Source organism: Lynx rufus, unplaced genomic scaffold, assembly GCF_022079265.1.
Source record: "Lynx rufus isolate CCGP_SWC_20201006 ecotype Redwood Valley unplaced genomic scaffold, mLynRuf1.p SCAF_18, whole genome shotgun sequence".
In the NCBI taxonomy this organism is placed as follows: domain Eukaryota; kingdom Metazoa; phylum Chordata; class Mammalia; order Carnivora; family Felidae; genus Lynx; species Lynx rufus.
In genome coordinates, this window is record NW_025814832.1 from 22,373,313 (window position 1) to 22,393,720 (window position 20,408).

General features: G+C 60.4%; 2 protein-coding genes across 2 annotated transcripts; both read right to left on the reverse strand.

Moving 5' to 3' along the window:
- Positions 1-1,133: 1,133 nt before the first annotated feature.
- SPATA20 (spermatogenesis associated 20) lies at positions 1,134-8,680 on the reverse strand. Its single transcript, XM_047081503.1, has 16 exons — positions 8,604-8,680; positions 7,430-7,609; positions 7,255-7,319; positions 6,937-7,091; positions 6,698-6,841; positions 6,371-6,572; positions 5,875-6,005; positions 5,680-5,784; positions 5,366-5,440; positions 5,057-5,266; positions 4,781-4,973; positions 4,293-4,461; positions 3,783-3,994; positions 2,323-2,522; positions 1,569-1,649; positions 1,134-1,400 (listed from the first exon to the last, which is right to left on the reverse strand). The coding sequence occupies exons 1-16, from the start codon at positions 8,678-8,680 to the stop codon at positions 1,230-1,232; spliced, it is 2,370 nt and encodes a 789-aa protein (XP_046937459.1). The 3' UTR covers positions 1,134-1,229.
- Positions 8,681-13,032: 4,352 nt separating this feature from the next.
- On the reverse strand, positions 13,033-19,140 carry EPN3 (epsin 3). The gene is made up of 9 exons (XM_047080406.1): positions 18,603-19,140; positions 17,070-17,188; positions 16,345-16,425; positions 15,976-16,101; positions 14,945-15,032; positions 14,217-14,486; positions 13,941-14,051; positions 13,581-13,811; positions 13,033-13,367 (listed from the first exon to the last, which is right to left on the reverse strand). The coding sequence occupies exons 1-9, from the start codon at positions 19,138-19,140 to the stop codon at positions 13,033-13,035; spliced, it is 1,899 nt and encodes a 632-aa protein (XP_046936362.1).
- Between the last annotated feature and the right edge of the window lie 1,268 nt (positions 19,141-20,408).

Sequence of the window (20,408 nt, forward strand, 5' to 3'; positions counted from 1 at the left end):
CCCTCCAGATGGGCCAAGGTGGCTTGCACCACCAAAAGCTGCCCAGCCAAAGCTGACCCTGGTCCCACTGAGCATGTGTGGCTGTGTGTGACCATGTGCAGACCTTGCAGTGACAGTCCGGTCTCCCACTCCTCCCCACTGCTGACATCCGCACAAACAGTGGCCCCACTCTAGTCTCGCCTCCAACAGCCTCTTCTGTCTGTCTGTACTGGGTGGCTCTGGGGCTGCGACAGTGCCCAGGCTCAGCAGACCCCTGAAGGGTGTGGGGAGGGAGAAGCTCCTCCCACCCCCCCACCCCCCCCCACCCCCGCCTGTCAGCCTCATCCCGCTGCACCTGCCCTTCCCAAAGCATGCTTCCCAGTACCTTCCCCGCGGCGGAAGCTAGATGGGGTTTCTGGGGTCTGTGAAGATGTGGAAGCCAAGGACAGGACTTGTGATCATCTCCCAACACGGAAGGGACAGGAGGAGGCCACAGAAAAGTACCAGCTTTCCCTGCAGCAGGAAGGAACCCGATTTGGAGAATGACTCCCAACCCAACGGATGTTCCAAATGAAGGAGACCTCTCCCCAGACTGGTTTGTGTGAAAGCAGGGGCAGGGACAGTATGACCTCCTGCAGGGAGGCCTCCATCCTGGTAAGGCTGGGGGCTGGGTGGACACCCCCAAAATGACCATCCCTGGTTCTTAGCTCCCATGATGTGCCAGAGAATATGCAAATGTTACCCTTCCTTGAAAAATAAACGCTCATGTGAAGCATCCTCTACCACTGCCCCAGCTTAAAACAGGAGACAATGGGAAGAGGAGAGCAGGCCCCTTTCTTACCCCAATGAGGGCAAGGACTAGCCTTTCCCCTCCAGGACAAGTCCACACCCCAACCCCACCCCTGGTGATCATCACAGGCCCCCTGCCCTCAGTTTCATTCAAGCTGCAATGACCATGGACGGGGCGGCGTCAGCCTGGTGACCTCTAGAGGTGAAGAAGGAATTCGAGAAGGCAAAGGGGTCAGCCGGAGGCCCCTCTCTCCCAAGCAAGGCTGAGGCCCTGAGATTACCGCAGGATGCCGTTAGGTTTATTCCAGGGTGAGTGGGGGCCCATGGTGGGCCAGTGAGGATGTCCGAGGGCATCCGGTGACAGGGTGCCCGGGGATGGCCGCAGGGTGTGCAGGGCCCTGCCAGGCCTGAGTCTCTGTTCAGCTGGGAAGCTCTGCCCCAACCCGAGGAGGGCGAAGCAGTCACTGATGTAGCAGTTTTCGTAACTCACAGGGCTCCGTGATGGGCACTGAGCAGGCTTGATTCTCACACACGTAGGCCGTGGCCCGGTCTTCTAGCCGTCGCAGGGTACTCAGGAAGGGCAGCTGACGGGACAGGAAGCTGGAGGGGTCCCCGTTGGCCAAGATCAGCACCTGTGATAGCAGCAGAGTAGACGGTCACCCAGGGGGGCGCTGGGACACTGGCAGGGCCCACTGGTGGGCTTCCTCTCCCAGGCCTACAGAAGAGGGGGTCATTGGAGAGCCGCATGGGGGTGGCAGACAAGGGAGCTGGAGGGTGGGGCCGGGCTCACAGTCTCGAACCTTGTTAGGAATGTAGATGGAGTGGACACACTGCAACAGAGCCTTGGTGTCCTTGGCCTGGGGGTCTCCACAGATCACGATCTGGCCGGAACAGAAAGGCAACTCCAGGGTCAGGTGCAGGGAGCTGGATCCCCACCTACCACGGTTTCCCCATCTTCCCTCCACCCCACACTACATCCCCGGGAAGGAATGGGGACTCAGCTCAGCATCCTCCAGACCCGCTGCTGGGAGGCTGCCTCAGGGAGTCACTGCTGGGCATGTGGGAACACGTACGTACACGCATGAGCGCACACACACACACACACACACACACACACACATACACACACACACAGAGGCAGAGATATACAGGCAAACGTGCAAATATAAGCCGGCAGACCTGAACCCGGGGCATACACGTGCAGACAGGCAAACATTTACTGGTGAACGCTCAGTGTTCAGAGCCCCTGCCTCTTGCCCTCCCTACTCTGAGAGCCCCAGTAACAGGCAGGCACAGAGGCGCTCCCTTGCCAGAGGCCTGGCTCCTCAGATGCACACTTGCTCAGATACCTCCGCTGCCTAAAGCAGCTCGTATAGATATGCCCCTGGAGACACGTGCACACGTACTCATAGATGGCCGCACGCTCACAGACCTGAGCTCTGGGGGGACAGCTCCAGGAGCCCCACCCCATGCCCCTGTCCCCCACGGCAGCCCAGATGCCTCCCGACTCAGGGTCCCAACGCAAATGCCCTTGCCCCCCCTACACACACACACCTGCTTGAGGGTCTGCTGATGGGCTGAGAGGGCGCGGACCATCTCGGGCAAGGCCACGGGCACACGGCGCAGGCGCTCAGAGAAGGCGGTCAACAGGCTCACGCACTTGTCCATCCAGTCTTTGTGGCCCGTAAAGCCGTGCAGCCGAAGCAGGTTGTGGGCCGAGACGGAGTTGGCACTGGGCTCCGCGCCATCCTGGTCTGCAGGGGGCAGCGGGGGGTGGGGGCGGTGAGGGAGGGTCACTGGGTCCCGAGACTGTGGCCAGAGTGGCGGGGGACGGGGACGGGATGCAGAAGAGTCTACCGAACCCAGCCCCCACCCCCACCCCCACCCCCCGAGCTGTTCAAGCCAGAGTGCCATCACCCTTGCCTCTCCCTCCCTTCTCTCACTCACTCCCCACTTCTAATTCCCACCCCCCCGCCCCCGCCCGAGTCCACAGGGCCTGCAGCCGGAGTAGACCTGAATCCTACCATTTCTCCCCATCTCATACTTCCGGCTCGTCCGAAGCCTTTGCCAGCCCCTGCGGGACTGAATGCTGCTGACAGGTTTCCTACCTGGTCACCCTGTTTCCCCTGCCCCCTTCTGAAGGTCCCTCCTCCATTTTCAGTCGGAATGACGTTCCTAGACCTAACCGGACCCGATCACGACCCACTTAAAGCCCTCCAGAGACGTCCACTACTCGTCACGCCTGTAAGACCTTGCAGGGACCCAGCTTTGCCCACGTGGGCACACCCCGCCTCCGCCTCGACCCTCCTGGCCTCCCATAGCCCTTGGCTCAACGACACCTGTTCCAGGTTTGGTCTGACCTCCCTGGAGCTGAGTCAGGCCCCACCGCTGTTCTCTCCCCAGGTCCCTTTGGGGACTAACGTTGACGTCAGCTGACATTGACGGAGGACCTACAATCTGCCAGACGTGGACTAGACCCTGGGCATGTAGTGACAAAAGGCAAGGCCTTGCTCTCAGGACACTTACACTTGGGTCAGGTGGGGGAGAGAGCAGACCATTAACAGACATGTCCAGTGACGGAGAGCGCTCCTGAAGAGGCAGGGGCCAGGCACCTACTCCTTTATGGCACTCTCGTTGCAACCACCCATCTGCGCGTGCACTTTCATGTTAGTTATTACTGTTGACTAGTTGTTTCCCCGGGGCCACGCTCTTGTACTTCGTGAGGGTAGGGACCGAGCGGGCCTCGTGTGATATATGAATCCCAAGCATGGCAGTCATTGCTGCCAAGCGTGTTCGCATAATGGCCAAATTCATCTCTTTCGCCTCCCCGCAAGTACCAATGTTGGCTGTTTCACATATCGAGAAACCGACACTCTGGAATTTAATGAGACCAACCCAAAGTCAGTTAGCAGTGGAACCCACGCTGGCTCCTTATGACCACACTGCGCTGATGCCTCCCACAGGGAGAGCCAAGCCCTTACCGGGTCCAGGCCAGCTCCAAGCCCACCACTGACCGTCCTTCAGACGCAGGGGCAGACCAGCCCCCAGCTCAGCCTCGCTGCAGAAGTAGCCGCCACCTTGGGAGTCCCAGAAGAGCCTGTCCTGGGCATCTTGCAGCCTCAGAGCCCACTCGAGCCACGAGCTCTCCTGCGAGGCCTCGTACAGGTCCAGTAGGCCCCGCACTACGAAGGCATAATCCTCCAGGAAGCCCCAGCAGGGTGGGTTGCTGGGGGTGGGGGGGACAGACATTAGGGAAGAGGCTACCAGCAGGCCCAGGGAGAGAGGGGCTTTCCCAGAGGAGGCCCTTTGCACGCATCCTTTCGCTTAACCCTCAGAATCTACCTCTTTGTTGGGTACCATTAGCCCATTTTCTGGATGAGTAACTGGGCCCGGGGAAGCTCAGAGCTCATGACGAGCAGATGGCAGAGTCGGGGTTGGGGCCTAACAGGAGGTAGGGGAGAGGGGCAGAGACAGGCCTGGGATGCCCAGGGAGACAAGCCTTCCCAGGCTGCCCGGCCCCCGACCTGTGCTCCACAGTTCCCCCGGAGCCTGCATAGCATGTCCGCATGAGGCGGCCACTGGCCACGTCAAACATATGCCGCTTCAGGAACTTGGCACCATTGGTGGCATAGTTGATCAGCCTCTCCAGGCCCAGGACAGCCCCAGTCACAGCGAACCCAGACACCATCAGTCCTGGAGGGAGGAAACACCGGTGGCCGTGAGAAGCTGGCCGGGGGGAGGGGGGGGCGCCTTCCAGGTATGCCCACCCTGACCCCCCGAGCCCTGGCCTCTCTGGAGCAATGGGGTGAATGGGTAAGAGCTCCTGGCCCCTGTGTGTGACGTCGGGTGGGTCACTTAAGCTCTCCAAGCCTCAGTTCACTCGTTTGTAAACTGAGGATCAGAAACAGGATACAGGGAGACCTGATTTCTAGCAGGTGCCTGGCACACAGAAGGGGCCCTTGTAGAGGGTAAATCTGTAAATGGGACCCGGCCTCAGGCACGGCCGCCCCACCGTTCCAGGAAGCCAGCATCTTGCTGTCCAGGTGCGGCCTCGGCCGATGTTTCCGGGCCTGGAAGAGCTTCTCCAGCCCCGTATTGAGCAAGGTCCGCACGGCCTCCACGTCCAGGCCGAAGCGGGCAGCGGTCAGTTCCAGCGAATAGCGGACAGTCAGCACATTCCGGCCGTGCAGCTCCCCCTGGGGGTCCTGAGGAAAACGGCCCCTGTGAGAGGGAGACCCCCTCACCCGCCTGGCTTCAGGACCCCTTCCCCATCCTCAAGCGTCCTCACCTGACTGGGGCTGATGTTGCCCGCCTCTGTGAGCCCGTAATGCTTCATGAGGAGCTGGCCCGAGGTCAGGGGCTCTGTGGCACCCAGCACAGGCTCAGGAAGTAGCTGCTGGACCTCTTTGACCGTCCACACGTAGAAGGCACCCTCTTTGGGCTGCATGCCCCGCTCTGGGGGCGAGTCTGCGTCCTCTGCGCTGCAGAAGCCTCCAGACTGTGGGGAGAGGAGATTTGGCTGGCCCCGGCCTTCAGGGCAACGGGGGGCCCCCAAGCCCTCCCGCAGCCAGGCCCGCCTGCCTCAGTGGACACACACCCGATGACTCAGGTTCCGAGCCACGTACTGCAGGATGCCTCTGGCAACATCGGAGTAGAACTCGTCACCAGAAATCTGAGTGGGGAGAAAGCAGACTGTAAACAGAGTACCAGGCCACCGCCTGCCTGGGTACAGAGGGGACAGTCAACATCGTCCCAGGAGGGCCGGGGAGGGAGCCTGGGCACAGGGGAGGGAATTAAGAATGAAGTTGAGGCGGAGCCACAAGTCCCCAAGAAAGCCCTTGAGTAAGAGGGGCAGCCGGGGATAGGTGGACAGGCTAGGTGTCTTTGCTCTGGGCTGAGTTCAGGGGTCACCTGGAAGGCCTGTGAATAGGCCACCGCGAGCTGCGCCTGGTCATACAGCATCTTCTCAAAGTGGGGGATGTGCCACTGGCGGTCCGTGGAGTAGCGGTGGAAGCCCTGTGGCGGGCAGGACACGGGGCTGGTGGCCAAGCCCAGCCTCTGCCTCTGCCCCCCTGCCCCCTCCCGGGAATGCCTAATCCCCCTCACCTGTCCCACGTGGTCTCGGATGCCCCCGTTAGCCATCATCTTCAGGGTGTGCAAGGCCATCTGCTGGGCCCGAGAGCCATCCTGGGTGAGTCGATGGCTGAGCCAGTAGGAGAACAGGAAGCTCAGGATCACTGTGGGCACCAAGTGCACTTGGGTGAGAGAATGGGGGACGCAGAGGGCAGAGATCTGGGCGATCAGAGATCGGGCCAGGCTGGGGTTGGGAGTGCACTCAACAGGCCGTCTCCCTGGACAGACTGCAGGTTAGGGAGTCAGCGGTCAGCACAGACGACCGAAGATCATTACCCAGGCCAGCGTCCCGGCGTTGCTGCGGAGACCAGACGTTTAGTCTACGCTAGTGCCAGGCTGGGGTAAGGAGGTCACTGGCCAGTCAGGAGAGCAGGAGGCTAGTGACCAAGCCAGAGGTCAGAAGCTGTTGACCAGGACAGGGATCAGAAAGCTGGGATGGGGATGGGGCAGGCATGAAGGGGACACTGACCCGGCGTGGGGAACTTGGGGGCCTCGGCGAAGCCCCCGTACTCCTCGTCATAGCCCTCGTCCAGCTGCTGGAAGCAGCGGCTGTTCATGGTGGCACCGGAGGGCGGCAGCTGGCGGTCACCCATGCTGATCTCTGAGCGGGCCAGTAGGGCTGCGGTGACACGTTGGCTGTTCTCTAGCAGGGTGTTCTTGTTCTGTTTCCACTGTGGGAGGCAGGGCAGACCTGGAGGTCAGCATGCGGTGGGGGGGGGGGGGCTCTTGTTTCCTTGCCCTTGACCCCCCCCCCCAGTCCTCACTCCTCTCCCCTCCCCAGGGGGCATATACCCACCTGCTCCCGTATCCTCAGCAACACCGTGCGGAAGCCAACTCGGGTCAAGCCATCCTCAAGGGGAAAGTAGGTGCCCCCCACAAAGGGCTGGAGGTTGGGAGTCAACCACACGTTCATGGGCCAGCCCCCACCACTGCTGGTGGCCTAGCAGAGAGAGGGCGGGGGTGAGGGGAGTGGCCCCCCCCATGCGGGGACCAGCCCCCCCCCCCCACCGCCCGATACGTGGACACACTACTCACTTGTACGAAGGTCATATACACCTTGTCCACATCTGGCCGCTCCTCCCGGTCCACTTTCACGCTGACAAAGTCCTCACTGAGCAGGCGGCCGATCTCCTCATTCTGGAAGGACTCCTCCTCCATCATGTGGCACCAGTGGCAGGTGGAGTACCCCACTGGAACGGGAACATGGTGGGCCGGGCGGGGGGCGGGGGAGGGGGGCATCCAGTGACTGGCTAGAGATTTCCTGGGAGGCCGCAGGCCCAGAGGACCCTTCTGCCCCTGCCCCCATCCACTACCGCTCCCTTCCTCCCATCCCAGGGAAGGTGGCTGTGTTACCTGAAAGGAAAATTGGCTTGTTTTCTTTCCTGGCCTTGTCGAAGGCTTCCTGTCCCCAGGGGTACCTAGGGCGGGCAGGGCTGGGCATCACTCACTGGCCCCCGGGTGTGGGGGAGGGGTGTAGGAGGGGCCAAGGGCCCAGCTGCCCCAGGGCAAGGACATCAGGGGTACTCACCAGTCCACAGGGTTGTAGGCATGCTGCAGGAGGTACGGTGACTTCTCATTGATCAGGCGGTTGGGGACCTTCTGGGGTGTGGATGGGGAGCAGTTGGTCCGGCTTCCCTTCCCTCCAGCGGGCATGGGCCCTGAACTGCTGACCGTCACACTTCGGTCCTTGTCCCGGGAGGAGCTACCCCTGGTACGGGCAGGCAGGTACAGTGAGGGCTTTCCAGCCCACTCCCTCCTAGGCTTTCCCCAGAGCTCCGCTCCGCTCCACTCCACCCTGCCCTCTGGCACCTCCCCCCGGAACCCCCTGCTCCCAACCCAACCCACCTTTCTGAACCACGGGGGAGACCGTGGCCTTTGTGCTCCCCCTTGTGTTTTGGGGGGGGTGAAGAAAGGTGGCTCATTGGGGGCTCCCTGCCAGGTTAGTCTCCCCCAACCTCTCGGACCTGGCGGTGGGAAGGCTGATGACTGTGAGGTCAGGGTGAGTCACAATGGACAGAATGGTCCTTCGGCCTCCATTCTTTCCCCCTAACAGGGCCCCTCCCCAGGGAGGCTGAGCTGGAGGGGTCTCTCTGGCAGGCCTGGGTTGGTGGTCTGGGCAGGAGGCTGCAAGCTCTTGGTGGCTGGACAGGGCAATAATCAGATCTGGGACCAGACCAAGTGAGGGACAACGAGGGGAAAATTGACACAGAGGACCGTGTCACTCAACATCATGCCCTGGGCACTTCCATGAGGCCAGACCCCCCAGGACCCCTAGGAAGTCATTAACTGGCTCAGATCTCACAGGGCTCAGCTTGGGAGCCTGGTGCCCCAGCGGCGCGGGGAGGGGGGGGGGAGGCAGACCTAAATGACAGGCTCCTGAAGCCTCGAGGACTGTGATCAGCCCAGGGTGCTGCCGGATAAGGATCCTCGGCCCAGCATTGGGGTTCAAGGAAGGCTTCCTGGAGGGGGTGTCTGAAGAGACCCAAGGGAGCTAGCCCTGCAGCTGGAAGGGACTGAAAGGAGTAGAGGGAAGGAGGTCGTTACTGCCCGGACCAGGTCGCGAGCGCAGACTAGGTGCGGCGGAGTTCCGGAGGAGGCAGTAGGGGTGGCGGGGCTGGTACTAGGGAACCAGCGCGGTGACAGCCGGCCCGGGACCCCTCGGGCGCAGCGCTCGCCGCGGCGGCCCGCTCACCCGCCCGTACCTGGGGCTCGCGGCGAGGCCCGCCCGGGCGCAGGGCAGCAGGAGGCCGCGGCCCAGCCAGGTCCGAGCGCCCAGCATGGCTGCTGGCGGCCGAGGCCGGGACGCTGCGCACCGGGAGGAAGGGCGGCAGGCTGCGAGGGGGCGGGCCCCGGCACCCACCCGAGCCGCAGGCGGGTCTTCGCCGTGACTCCCGGCCGCGTGGCCGGTCTCCGCGCGCCGCCCGGTGGCCGAACTTGGGATTGCAGACCGGACCGCCCGGGCTTGGGAGGACCGGAGTCTGTGCAAAACTGGGTCGACTCAGCGAGGCCTAAGCCAGCGGCCGGAGGGAGAATAACCCCCCTGAGGAGAACATGGGCGGTTATGAGGATGCCAGGGCCTCGGGTCATTTTGTCGAACTTCGCTCCTTTTACAAATGAGAAATGAGGCGCCAGCAGAAAGCATGGCTTGTCCAGGCCTGCCTGGCCAGTGAGCTTTGGCCTGCTCAAATCCCACCCACTCCAAGAAGCCTTCCCTGAATAACGACGACGAGCCAACTTTGTGTCCCATCATGTACTTTTACACTTGTCTCATTCGCTACATTTTGCCAATATTTATTGAGTGCCCGCTGCCTGCCAGGCACCCTGCTTAGGTACGACGGTGGGTGGAGAGAGACCAGGCTCCTGCCCTTGTGTTGCTCACAGTCTGTTGAAGGAGACGGAAGCTAATCTGACAGCCATACACACGAATGTACAACCACCCACTGTAAGAAGGGCCGTGACTAACAAGGAGCCTGGCCTGGTGGGAGAGGCTTCCCTGAGGAAATCGCATCTGTGTAGCAGCCGTGGAGGAACAAGAAGGTGGGGTGTGGAGAGGGCGTGGGGGGAGTGCTGGGGAAGCAGGAGGAACATGTGCAAAGGCCCTGTGGCATAGTGGTGAGTCAGAGTTGAGGAACTACGGAAGGCCGGCATGGCTGCCGGGCAGGCATCCAGGTCTTGGAGGGACTCCGGAAGTCTGCATAGCAATTCTGGTTGCTGATGCAAGAAGAAAGATGTTGAAGGGCTTTGGTCAGGGGAGTGATCCTGCACTTTGGAAAGGTCCCTCTGGCTTCCTAGTGGAGAATGGACTGGAAAGGGGCAGGAGCCGAAGGAGGATTGGTTGGGAGGCCGTAGCAGGACCCGGGGGAGATGGCGGAGGTCTGCAGCAGGTGGAGGCAGAGGTAGTGAGAAGGGTCTTGAGGCCTGTAGAGGAGGAAACATCCTAAAAATTGGCAGTGAGGGAGGGGGAGGCATCAAGAGTGGTTTGCAGAGGGGGGATTATGCTGGACGGTGAGGCCATTTGCTGAGGAGGGGGCACTAAGAGGCTCACGTGGGGGTTCGTGACGTCATTTTTGGACATGTTCGCTTGCGGTGCCCTTGGGACGCGTGTGTGGAGACAGCACGGCTCTGGGACGCAGAGGAGAGGTTGGTGGGAGGGATCAGGGTGTTCATTGTGGAGACAGTGCAGGCATGGAAGGGAATCATCTGGGGAGCAGCAAGAGAGAAGCAGGCTCAGGCCTGGGCTCAGGGAACTCAGGAGTGCCCCTGTGAAAGAGAAGCACTAGAAGGTCAAGGGAACCCCAGGAGAGGTGGTGTCCCAAAGGCAAAGGGATGGAGAGTTGCAAGGAGGGAGGACCTTCATGGTCGGACTCTGGAAAAGCCAACCAAGATGGGACTGAAAAAAGCCTACTGGTTTCAGCATCATGGCGGCCATTGGGTGGGCTTAGCATACAGTGTTCCAGTGAGGCAGGGCTGACAGCAGAAGCCGACTAAAGTGGGTTAGGAGGACGGGAAAGAAGGGACATGGGGGGCACCTGGGTGGCTCAGTCAGTGGGGCTTCCGACTTTGGCTCAGGTCATGGTCTCAGGGTTCCTGAGTTCAAGCCCCACATTGGCTTGCTGCTGTCACCACAGAGCCTGGATCCTCTGTACCCCCCCCCCTTTTCTCAGCTAGTGCTCTCTCTCTCTCAAATATAAACATTTAAAAAAAGAAAGGAGACATAGGGAGGTAGTATGGGTGTTTGATATGAAGGGAAAGATGGAAAGACTTTCAAGATGGATGAGGCAGATTATGACAAATATCAAGGGACAGGCTTTGGTTGAGAGAAGGCGATTGATGACATTGAAGGTGGGGTCACGGCAGAGAGGTTGGCAAGCCGGAGGGTATGGTGGATGCCAAGGAATGAGATTAAGATCAGAGAACAGGAAGCCTGCCTTGAGTGGGGAGGAATTTGGGGTGATGACAAGCCCAAAAATGTGACCATGGGTGAGAGGTCAAGGCCATCCTCCTGAATAATAGAGTCACGCGGGGTTAAGCAAGATCTGGATGAGAAGACTGTGAGCCAAGCCTGAAGCCTGGTGAGAATGGGGTGGGGCACAGACCCAGGCAACGAGGAGGCACAGCAGCCCAGTGGCTTGAGCCTCTAAGAAGGAAGGCTCTCATTGGAGGAAAACGGTCCAGAAATAGCTACAGGGAACAAAACTACCAATCTCTTCTTGGTGGCGGTCAAGCAGGACCCCTTGGGAGTCCTGAGGAAAGTCAAGTCCATGGGGAGAGTCAGTTTAGAAGAAGAGGAGGGCGCAGGTAGGGAAGGGGTGACAGGTGGGACAGTGGCCAAGAACGATGGAGACCTCCCAGGTGTAGGTGCACATGCCAGAAGACAGATGGGGGCTGGACTCGGCACTGCCGGGCAAGACCAGGAATGAGGGGTATGATGGGCTCACTGCTCAGGGTTAGTCTCTGAAGGGGGTAGGCCCCGGGGCCAAACGGACACTGACCCGGGAGGAGCCGCCGAGCAAACCTCATAAGGAAGGAATTCTTGTTCCCGCCTGACAAGTAAGGAAACGGAGGCACAGAGTCATAGAGAGGTTAAGTAATTTACTCAAGGTCAGGGAGCATAACCACTTATTACTAAGTGATTACTATTATTATTAAGTGCACATCTTGGAGCAGAGTTCTGAACTCTGGGGGTCTGACTCTTAGTAGGTGCTCTTGTCCATCCCGCCTGTAACAGTCACAGCAGAACTCCCTCTCTCCCTCTAAAAAAAACACCAAAACCTAAACCAAAACCCGGCAGCTCCTTTCCCTGCATCCCCCTTCCACTTAAGAAAGACAGCAGCATCCTGTTCCCCACCCCCCCTACCCCCCAATTTTCTTCTGGCCTATAGAAGGCCATCTTCCCTCAGTAGCAGGCTCCTTGTAGGGCCAGACTCTGAGCACTGAGGACAAATCAGCGGCTGGGAGAGCACTGAGCGGAAAAGGAGTAGGGGTGACCAAGGTGGCCCCAGGATGAGGTACCAGGCCCTGCCCCTCCCTTTGGTTTCTCAGACCCCACGGAAGCCCCCGGGAGGGGTCAGGCTCTCTCAGCATGGCTGAGATTGAATTTCTTGCCCTGGTGAAGAGGGGGAAGGGTAGAGCTAGATTTAAGGTGACTCAGTAAAGCAAAGGAACATGAGGGCTCCTCTACCCGGCTTGTCTCCTCCCCAGAGTTCTGAGCTCCTGGAGGCTGTGGGCTTAGCAGCCCTTGGATCCCTCCCAGGTGAGCCCACCACTTTGTTCCGGGCTGTTAATATTTGCAGATGAAACCGGGGGCCCAGCCTGGGCGCTCAGGGCTGTGGAGCCAGACAGTCTGAGTCGCAGCCCCAGTGTGTGCTAGCTTTGTGACTTTGAGCATGCCACTTAACCTCTCTGAGCCTGTTTCCTCACCTCTAAAGTGACAGCGGGACCGAGGGCTGTACATTTGCTTCAATGCCCTGCTGCCCCCAGTTTGCTATTCTTAATTTGGAGCAAGGGCCCTCCATTTTCATTTTGCACCGGCCCCCACAAATTACGTAGCCAGTCTTGAATGGGAACAGTATTATCTACCTCAGAGGGCTGTTGCAAGGATTAAATTAAATAATCTGTCTAAAGTGCTTACAGCACAGAGTGCACAATGAGCGGGAACAACTGCCTATTGTTCCCTGCCATTAGATCACCCCCAGTGCAGATCTGTGGTAAATGAATGAAATGAGAGAATGAGCGAGAGCCCGGGGAGCATCTGGAAGCGAAGGTGCCGGGGCTGAGGGGGTGGTACGGGAAGTGGGAGCATTTTTGTGCCCCACACGGCGAAGCACTCGTTCCCACGGCAGCCGGTGGTTTGCGCCGTGGTCCTGACCCAGACACCACGCCTCGAAACAGTCCACTCGGTGGGAGCTGAGGACGCGGGCGTGGTCTCAGCCCCCGGCAGTCTTCAGGGTCAAGCTTCCAGAGCGGCAAGAGAGGGTCGGCGGGGGCCACTTGGAGCGTCCAGGCGGGACTGGGGGCGGAGTCAGCCCTTCCGGCCTTCCCGGGGGCGGGTCCTGGGGTGACAGCCCCGCCCCGCGCCGGGGAAGGGGCCTCGCGCATGCGCCGGCCAGCCGGGGCAGGGCGGGGCTGCGCTCAGAGGAAGGGGTTGGTGCCGGGATGCGGGGGCGCCTGGAGCGGCCCCGCGGAGCCAGACGTGGGCAACAGGGGCTGTGGCAGGCTCGCGGGCGGCGGCGTGAAGGCGCCGGCCTGCGGGAAGACGCTGACCGAGGCGGGGAGGGTCACGCCGGCTGGCACGCTGCTGAGCGGGAGAGGCAGGGAGGCGCTGTAGGTCATGGAGCCCAAGGGCGCCCCGACCGGCCCGCCGGCCGCCAAGCCTAGCGCGGGCGACCCGGTGCGCATCTGGTTCAGGGTCGGCCTGGCCTGCTCGCTCCCACCGAACGGGTTGGTGGGGGATGGAGCGCTGAGACCTGCGGAACGAGAGCGGATGGGGAGCTTGGAGTGCGCCGGGGGGGGGGGGGGGGGGACACAGCCCTCAATGGGGTGGCGGGGAGAGGAGGCACGATCTGGGGTCTCAGAAATAGGGAAGAAGAGTAATATTTTTAGGGCAGGGGCTGAAAGGAGGGAGGGAGAGAGCAGGGGCCCCCAGTGTTGAGACGCGGCAGGGACAAGGGGTGTCCTACCTGTCAGAAAAGGGTTTCGCGTCTTTGCAGCCTGGGGCGTCTTGACTAATGAATCAAGGTTGACCAAGGAGGAGGCCGAAGGGCCCAGGAAAGACTCAGGAGTCCGGCATGCTCGGGCCTCCTTACTGGGCTGGGTTAGCGCTTCCTCCAGTACACCCAGGTCAAAGGATTCTGGCTCCTTGGTGCCATTTTGCTTGGAACTGGGAATGGGGTCTCCAAACAGGTCCAGCTCTGGAACAGAAATGATTGAGCTCATGGGTAGGGATGGGGAGTGGTCACTCTGGGAAGAAGAGGACAGAGGCCACCTCTGGGCAGGTCCCTCATTCCCCAGAGCTGTATCATCCCCTGCCTCCTGCTTACCCACAGGACTGCCGGGCTTTCCCGAAGGCAGGGCCTGGGCACACTCCGGCCCCTCCTTGGTCTCTGTGGATACTGGAGGGTTGGCAAATGGGTCAAAAGGTGAGGTACCACCTAGAGCTAGCCAAGGAGGAAGAGGAAGATGAGATGGGCTGGCAAAAAGGTCAGGCACTGGTCTGACCCCTTTTAGGCAAGCAGCTGTCTTGACACAGACAGGATGTGCTGCCCCTTGGCGCTGGAGGGAGGGGACCCGGAAGTCTTCCCAGGCCCTCTACTTACCAGGTGCATTGGAGGTCTCCACCGAGGCTCCCCAGGGGTCAGCCCCAGTGTCGGGGAGTTGGTGATGGGGGGAGTTCTGTGCCCAGAGGTCTGTGGATGGGGGTCTGGCAGGCAGCACTGGGGTCCGGCCCCAGGGCTCTGAGGAGGAGAGCATAGGGGGCAAGTCCCAGGGCTGGCTTCTGGACAGGGCACTTCCCGAGGGGACAGGAGACCAGGGGTCTGCGGAAGGCCCCCAGGAGGAGCCACTGGGCTCTGTGTTCGGCCTGAGACCTAAAACGGAAACAGTACAGACATGACCCCAGGCCCACCTTTACACCCAGCCCAGGGCCCTTCCCAGTTACCCAGACCAAGTTGGGAGGCCAAGGGTCCCATTTCACAGATGGGATGCTGACTCAGGACCACCCAGCAAGCTGGAGCCCATATTCGTCAAGTTCTGCCAGGAACGTGGAGTCCCAGGCATGGGCAGCTCAGGCCACCTTCCCAGTCAAGGGCAGGAACGGGCTGGGGCTTCAGGAAAGCCAAGGTGACCGGGGGAACTGAGAGAACATCTCCGAGTTTTCCATGAGCTGGGCTCTTCAGATGTGCACTTCCATCTCTCACTACAACCCCATGTCCCAGAGGAAGCTGAGGCTCAGAGGGGTGAGTGTCTTGCCCTCAGCTGGCCCTCAGCTATGGGGAGGGGCTTTCTGGGGCCAGCCTGGAAACCTCTTGCAGCCCTGCATGCCCACCTGGGATGTCCCATGGGTCAGCAGAGCAGCGTGTGGAGGGCGGGGCCGGGGCAGGTACAAAGATGTCTGCCAAGTCCAGAATGGAAGACTGTGGAGGGAGAGAGGCAGCCATGGCTCAGAAGTGGGCGAGACCAGAAGAAGGGCGGTCCTTGGCCTGTCCTCCTCAGCCCAGCTCCTTCTCGCCTTTGTTCACTTCACAAACATCTACTAATGATCCCTTGTCTCCGTACAGTGCTTTGCAGTTTATAAAATGTTTCCTCATCCGCTTGGTGCCTGCACAACAACCCTGTGCACTAAGTAGTGCAGGTCGTGGTGTATCCATTTTATAGACGCACCAGCGGAGGCTCAGAGAGGGGAAACGATGTGCAGGGAGCCGCACAGCTGGGGAGAGGCAGAGCTGGGATAAACCCAGGCCTGCCTGACCCCTTCAGTTGTTCTGCTCCCCAGCCCATCAGTGGCAAAAGACAGATTTTATAACAAGTCTGCTTTCCTAAGTCGGAAACCAGCCACAGTGAACACAGGCAGAAAGGGGATAGAGACATCCTAGCTCCGTGCACAGCTTTGGAGGGTGGCCTTGTTCCCAGAAGCTACCCACTCCCCTATTCTTGGAAAGTATGTATATGAGCCCAAGATATTGTGAGTACCATGTGCCTGAGCCCGCCTCCCCCCGCCCCCAATCTGGATCCACAGTATCACGTAATCCTAGAATACCAGAGAGAGAGCTGCCCAACTAAAGGAGGAAACTGAGCCCACAGCAGTGATGTGCCCCAAGTCAAATAAATGACAGCAAATCCAGAACCCAAATCCGGGGGAGGGGATCAGGATTCTTTGTATCCCACTTTGCTGTCAGCCCAGTCACCAGCCCATGTGGTCTGGGCCCGAGGGCTGCTGCACCCCCTCTATCCCTCTTTCCATTGAATAAACACTTAAACGGTGCTTACTATATATGAAGTGCAGTTCTGAAGTCTACAAATACCGACTCAGCTCATCTCTCAGGCTCAGTCAGCCCGTGCAGCCCAGCCCCTCCCTACCTGGCTGGTTTTCAGCTTCTCCTCCTTTCCCTCTTCTCTCTCTGGCTCTTTGTCTTGCCAACGGCGAACTGCAGCCCCAGCACCATTGGCCACAGGGGAGTCCTCTCCCCGCCAGGACCTCACCTCCTGTGGAAGGCACAGGGGAGTGAGGACAGCACGAGCAGCCCAGGCTGGACTTGAGGGGACCGGGGGAGCTGGAGTCAAGAGGAGTACAGGGAGAGAGGTTAGGCACAGCGGGGCCACTGGGTGTAGTGGGAGGAGCCTGGTTAGTGCCTGTGTAGCACCAGCACCTGCACCAGCACCAGCACCTGCACCAGCACCTGCACCTGCACCAGCACCAGCACCTGCACAGGAGGCTCGGCCTGCTACCTTCTCGTGCTCCTGCCGGCTCAGGCGCAGAGCCAGCTGCAGCTGCAGGTCCTCATCCCTGTGGGAGGCTGGGGGGACGGGCTGCAAAGGAGGAAGGAAAGGGGTGAACTCGGCCCAGTGCTCCCACTCCTGGGTGGGAGGGCAACGTAGCCCCGCAGGGGGAAGGGAAGTGGAGAGAGAAGGGCCCACCCTGAGTGGATGTGGGCATCCTGACCCCAAGGCATCAAGATGCGTGTGGCCTTCTCCCTGCCTGGGTCTGCGATGCAGTTTCCAAGATCAAGGAAATTGATCCTTCGCTTCCGGGTCCCCTGAGCATCCCCAGGCCCTGCTGTGTGAGGCCCGGCTGCTTCCTGCCCAGTCTGCCTGGATCCGCAGAGAGGATGATGATGGGGGGGGGGGCTATCCCTGCCCCCCTAAAAGGACAGCAACCCCACAGCAGGGGTTGTGGGGGCGGCATATCTCTGGGTCTCCCAGGAATGTGTCTGTCAGCGCATTTGCCTTCCCCGGGGCCGCAGCAGGCCCGTAAGACACATATGTGCCCTCACCCCACTCAGCATTCGCTGCCCTTTCCAGGCGCAGCCAGAGGGGACCGCAGGCAGGGAGGCAGTCCCTGCCAGGACAGTCCCGGGGACACGGACAGGCCCTGTGCTGTCCAGAGTAGAGGGGCCTAGGAACCAAGGGTGTGGGGCACCAGTGCCCTCCCCGGGCCACCGGGGGGCCCTCACCTTCTCAGCCTCCTCGCGGCTCATGGCCAGAGCCAGCTGCAGATGCAACTCCTCTTCTCCTGACGTCTGGGGCCGGGCCTGCTCCAAGTCAGACGTGTAGCGGGGGGATGAGGAGGAGGCTGCAACGACCGTGGACTGTCGGCCATCGTGGCTCCTGTGACCCCGTGCCTCCCCTCCCCTGCCCCTCCCCCCACAACCAGGAAGCTCTAAGGCTCAGAGGGGGAAACTGAGGAAGGAAACGACTGGCAGCCAGGGCCCCAGGGGGACAGGCAGTGTGCTTGGCACTCTGTGTGAGGCTTCCCATGCCCCCCCCCCCAACTAGAGACTCCAGTCCCTCCTTTACAGACGTGCCAATAGCCAGAGGTTGCCTGGCCAGGGTCCTAAGGTAAGACTTGGAGCCAGGTCCACTGACTCCAGTTTCTGCAATTTTCTGGCTCGGGGGGGAGGGGGGGCGGGGTGCCCATCCTGCCTGGGGTCAAGTGAGGTGGGAGGGAGAGAGTTCCAGCCAATCAGGGCCACGGCTCTCAAAGCCCTTGGCACACTGTCAAGGGCTTTATGAAAGGAGGACCATCCTGAGTACCCCTCAGATCCCAGAAGCCCACTTTGGGGCAGGGAGGAGAGTCCAGAACTGCTCTGCAGGGGCGCCGGGGTGGCTCAGTCAGTTGAGCATGTGACTCTTGATTTCGGCTCAGGTCACAATCACGTGGTTCATGGGATCGAGCCCCATGCTCGGCTCTTCGCTTACAGCATGGAGCCTGCTTGGGATTCTCTTTCTCTGCCCCTCCCCCACTCACATTTCTCTCCCTCCCTCTCTCTCTCTCTCTCTCTCTCTCAAAAAAAAAAAAAAAAAGGGGCGCCTGGGTGGCGCAGTCGGTTAAGCGTCCGACTTCAGCCAGGTCACGATCTCGCGGTCCGTGAGTTCGAGCCCCGCGTCAGGCTCTGGGCTGATGGCTCGGAGCCTGGAGCCTGTTTCCGATTCTGTGTCTCCCTCTCTCTCTGCCCCTCCCCCGTTCATGCTCTGTCTCTCTCTGTCCCAAAAATAAATAAAAAACGTTGAAAAAAAAATTTAAAAAAAAAAAAAAAAAAAAAACAACAAAAACTCTGCTGCAGCACCCTGTTTTCAGGAGGGGATCATGAGGAATGCCACTGACGGAGCACCTTGTGCCCTGTGTCTGGGCACAGGGCCAAGGGCATTCCTGAGCCTGGTCTCATTGATTCTCACATCCAACACCCGAAAGATTTTCCCTGCTTCACAGATGAGGAAGTGGAGACTCAGAGAGGCGGCCGTCTAGACCCCTCCGCTCGAAAGGGGCAGAATGGGGAACGCTGCTGGACTCCAGAAGCCTGAGCTTCTGCTACCACAGCAGCCCACGGGGCATGGTCCCACTGTCGTCTGCGCTAACTTGCGGGGCACCTGTTGTGCCAGGCGTCCTGCCTTCCGTGCACCATTCGTCACCTCCCTGAATGCTCGCGGCATCCCTCTGACCTCGGGCTGCCTCCTGGCCCCCAGCCACAGCCCCGGGGCTCACTCACAGTTGTAGGAGGACGGGGATCCGTGGCGGCGGCCCAGGCCCAGCTGCCCGCTGCCGATGCCCATGCCCTCCAGCGCCATGCGCTCCTTGGTCTTGAGGGCGTGGGTCCGCTCCTGCCGGAGGCGCTCCTCGTCCCTGAGCAAGGCCATCACCTGCTTGACCTTCTCGCGCACGTTGACGCCCTGGTCCTTGCCGTCGCGGTCGATGTACTGGAAGTCCTTGAGCGTCTGGATGGTGTAGAGGTTCTCGCGGCACTGGTGGGCCACCCTCTCGGAGCCCGTCTTGAGCAGGTAGTCCAGCAGCGTTAGCGCCTTGTACACGTGCCGCCAGTTCTTGCCGCTGTCGTTGAGCCGCCGCCACAGCATGCCCATGACCTCGGCGAAGGCCACCGTGTTGAAGGTCAGGTCGGCAATCTCCGACATGAGCGAGCTGGGCGGGCCCCACGGGTCATTGCTGGTGGCCTCGCGCACCTTGATCTCGGCCTCCGAGTAGTTGTGCACGATGTTCTTCACCTGGCGCCGCAGCGCTGAGGTCGTCATGGCTGGGGACTTGGAGATGGGCGGCCCCCGCCCCCGCCGGAGGTGGAGGGCCGAGGGCCACCGTCTTGAGGTCACGGTCTCCAGGGATGGGCCGCCGAGCTCTCAGCAGGGCGGCTGCGTCCTTGGGTTCCACATGGGTCTGAGGAAGAGAGGGACTGGAACTCAGGAACTCAGGGGCAGTGGCTCACCTGGACAGCCACTCGGGCCTGGCCGGGGTCCCCGCTGCCAGGAACAGCCTCTGGCAGGTGCTCATTCTTATTTTTCTTATCTGATGCATTATTCAGCCAACATTTGCAGCTTTGCGTGCTCTTTGCTCTTTTGCAGTCCCGCTACAAAGACGGGGTGATTATTATTATCTCCATTCACAGATGGGGAAGTGAGGTTCAGAGAAGGAGTGAGTGATTCGTTCGAGTTCACAGAGCTGATGCGATTGGGAGTGACCCCGGCAGACACACTCCCCACGTCCTCACCCTTAGCGACAGGCAGGAAAGCGACCTCCAGGAATGCCTGCTCACCTCCCTCCTGTTTAATTACCTCTCCCTCCCGTTTCGGAGGCCAGGATCTCACTTAGGAGCTATCCCTCCCAGCTCCTCGTTCCCCACTCCTCGTTTCTCAAATCACTAGTTTGTGCAGCTTAATTCATTCGGCACCTAGTTCCCAGGGCCTTCTCTGAGCCCGGCATTGTGCCAGGCACAGAGCACAAGTCCTGGTCCGCACACGTCCAGATGCGGGGCATAGACGATCCAGCCTAACACGGACACGCACAGGAACACCCAAGCTAGGAAAATCAGGGGAGACTTCCCAGTGGAGGTGACAGCCTGAGATCTGAAGGGGAGGGTGAGGAGGAGCAAAGCCACAGGGCCGAGGAAGGACAGATGGGAGGGAATGCTTGTGCTGGGCCAGAAGGCCAGAGAGGGACATGGGGCAGGAACATAAGCTCCCTGAAGGCAAGGCTGGTCTGGGCTCCCCAAACCTGAGGCCCTGGGTGCGTGGTCGTCTCTGATAGCCCAGCGGGGAGGGAATCAGGGTCAGCCCTCTGCCCTCCCCACAGCGTCAGGACCAGGCCATCTGGAGAAAGCAAACCCAGGCTCATGACAGAAAAATGTTCTTCCAGGGTCCTACCAGAAACCAAACCCAGAATCCCCCTGCCACGGCTGTTTTTCTGGTATGCACACACACACACACACACACACACACAGGCTGGACCCACAGAGCCTCCGCACCAACCGTGAACCCCCACCCCCACTTATGGAGAGGGCGCCTCTCAG

What these genes read in the sequence shown, in the direction of transcription:
- SPATA20 (XM_047081503.1), bottom strand. Translation starts at nt 8,680, where the DNA reads ATGCTGGGCGCTCGGACCTGGCTGGGCCGCGGCCTCCTGCTGCCCTGC. An exon ending in TGCTGAGGATACGGGAGCAG is followed by an intron (nt 6,573 to 6,697) that starts GTGGGTATATGC and finishes TGCCTCCCACAG; the next exon opens with TGGAAACAGAACAAGAACAC. An exon ending in CTCGGAACCTGAGTCATCGG is followed by an intron (nt 5,267 to 5,365) that starts GTGTGTGTCCAC and finishes CTCTCCCCACAG; the next exon opens with TCTGGAGGCTTCTGCAGCGC.
- EPN3 (XM_047080406.1), bottom strand. Translation starts at nt 19,140, where the DNA reads ATGACGACCTCAGCGCTGCGGCGCCAGGTGAAGAACATCGTGCACAAC. An exon ending in ATCCCCGTCCTCCTACAACT is followed by an intron (nt 17,189 to 18,602) that starts GTGAGTGAGCCC and finishes CGGTCGTTGCAG; the next exon opens with CCTCCTCCTCATCCCCCCGC. An exon ending in GGAGACCTCCAATGCACCTG is followed by an intron (nt 14,052 to 14,216) that starts GTAAGTAGAGGG and finishes GGCTAGCTCTAG; the next exon opens with GTGGTACCTCACCTTTTGAC.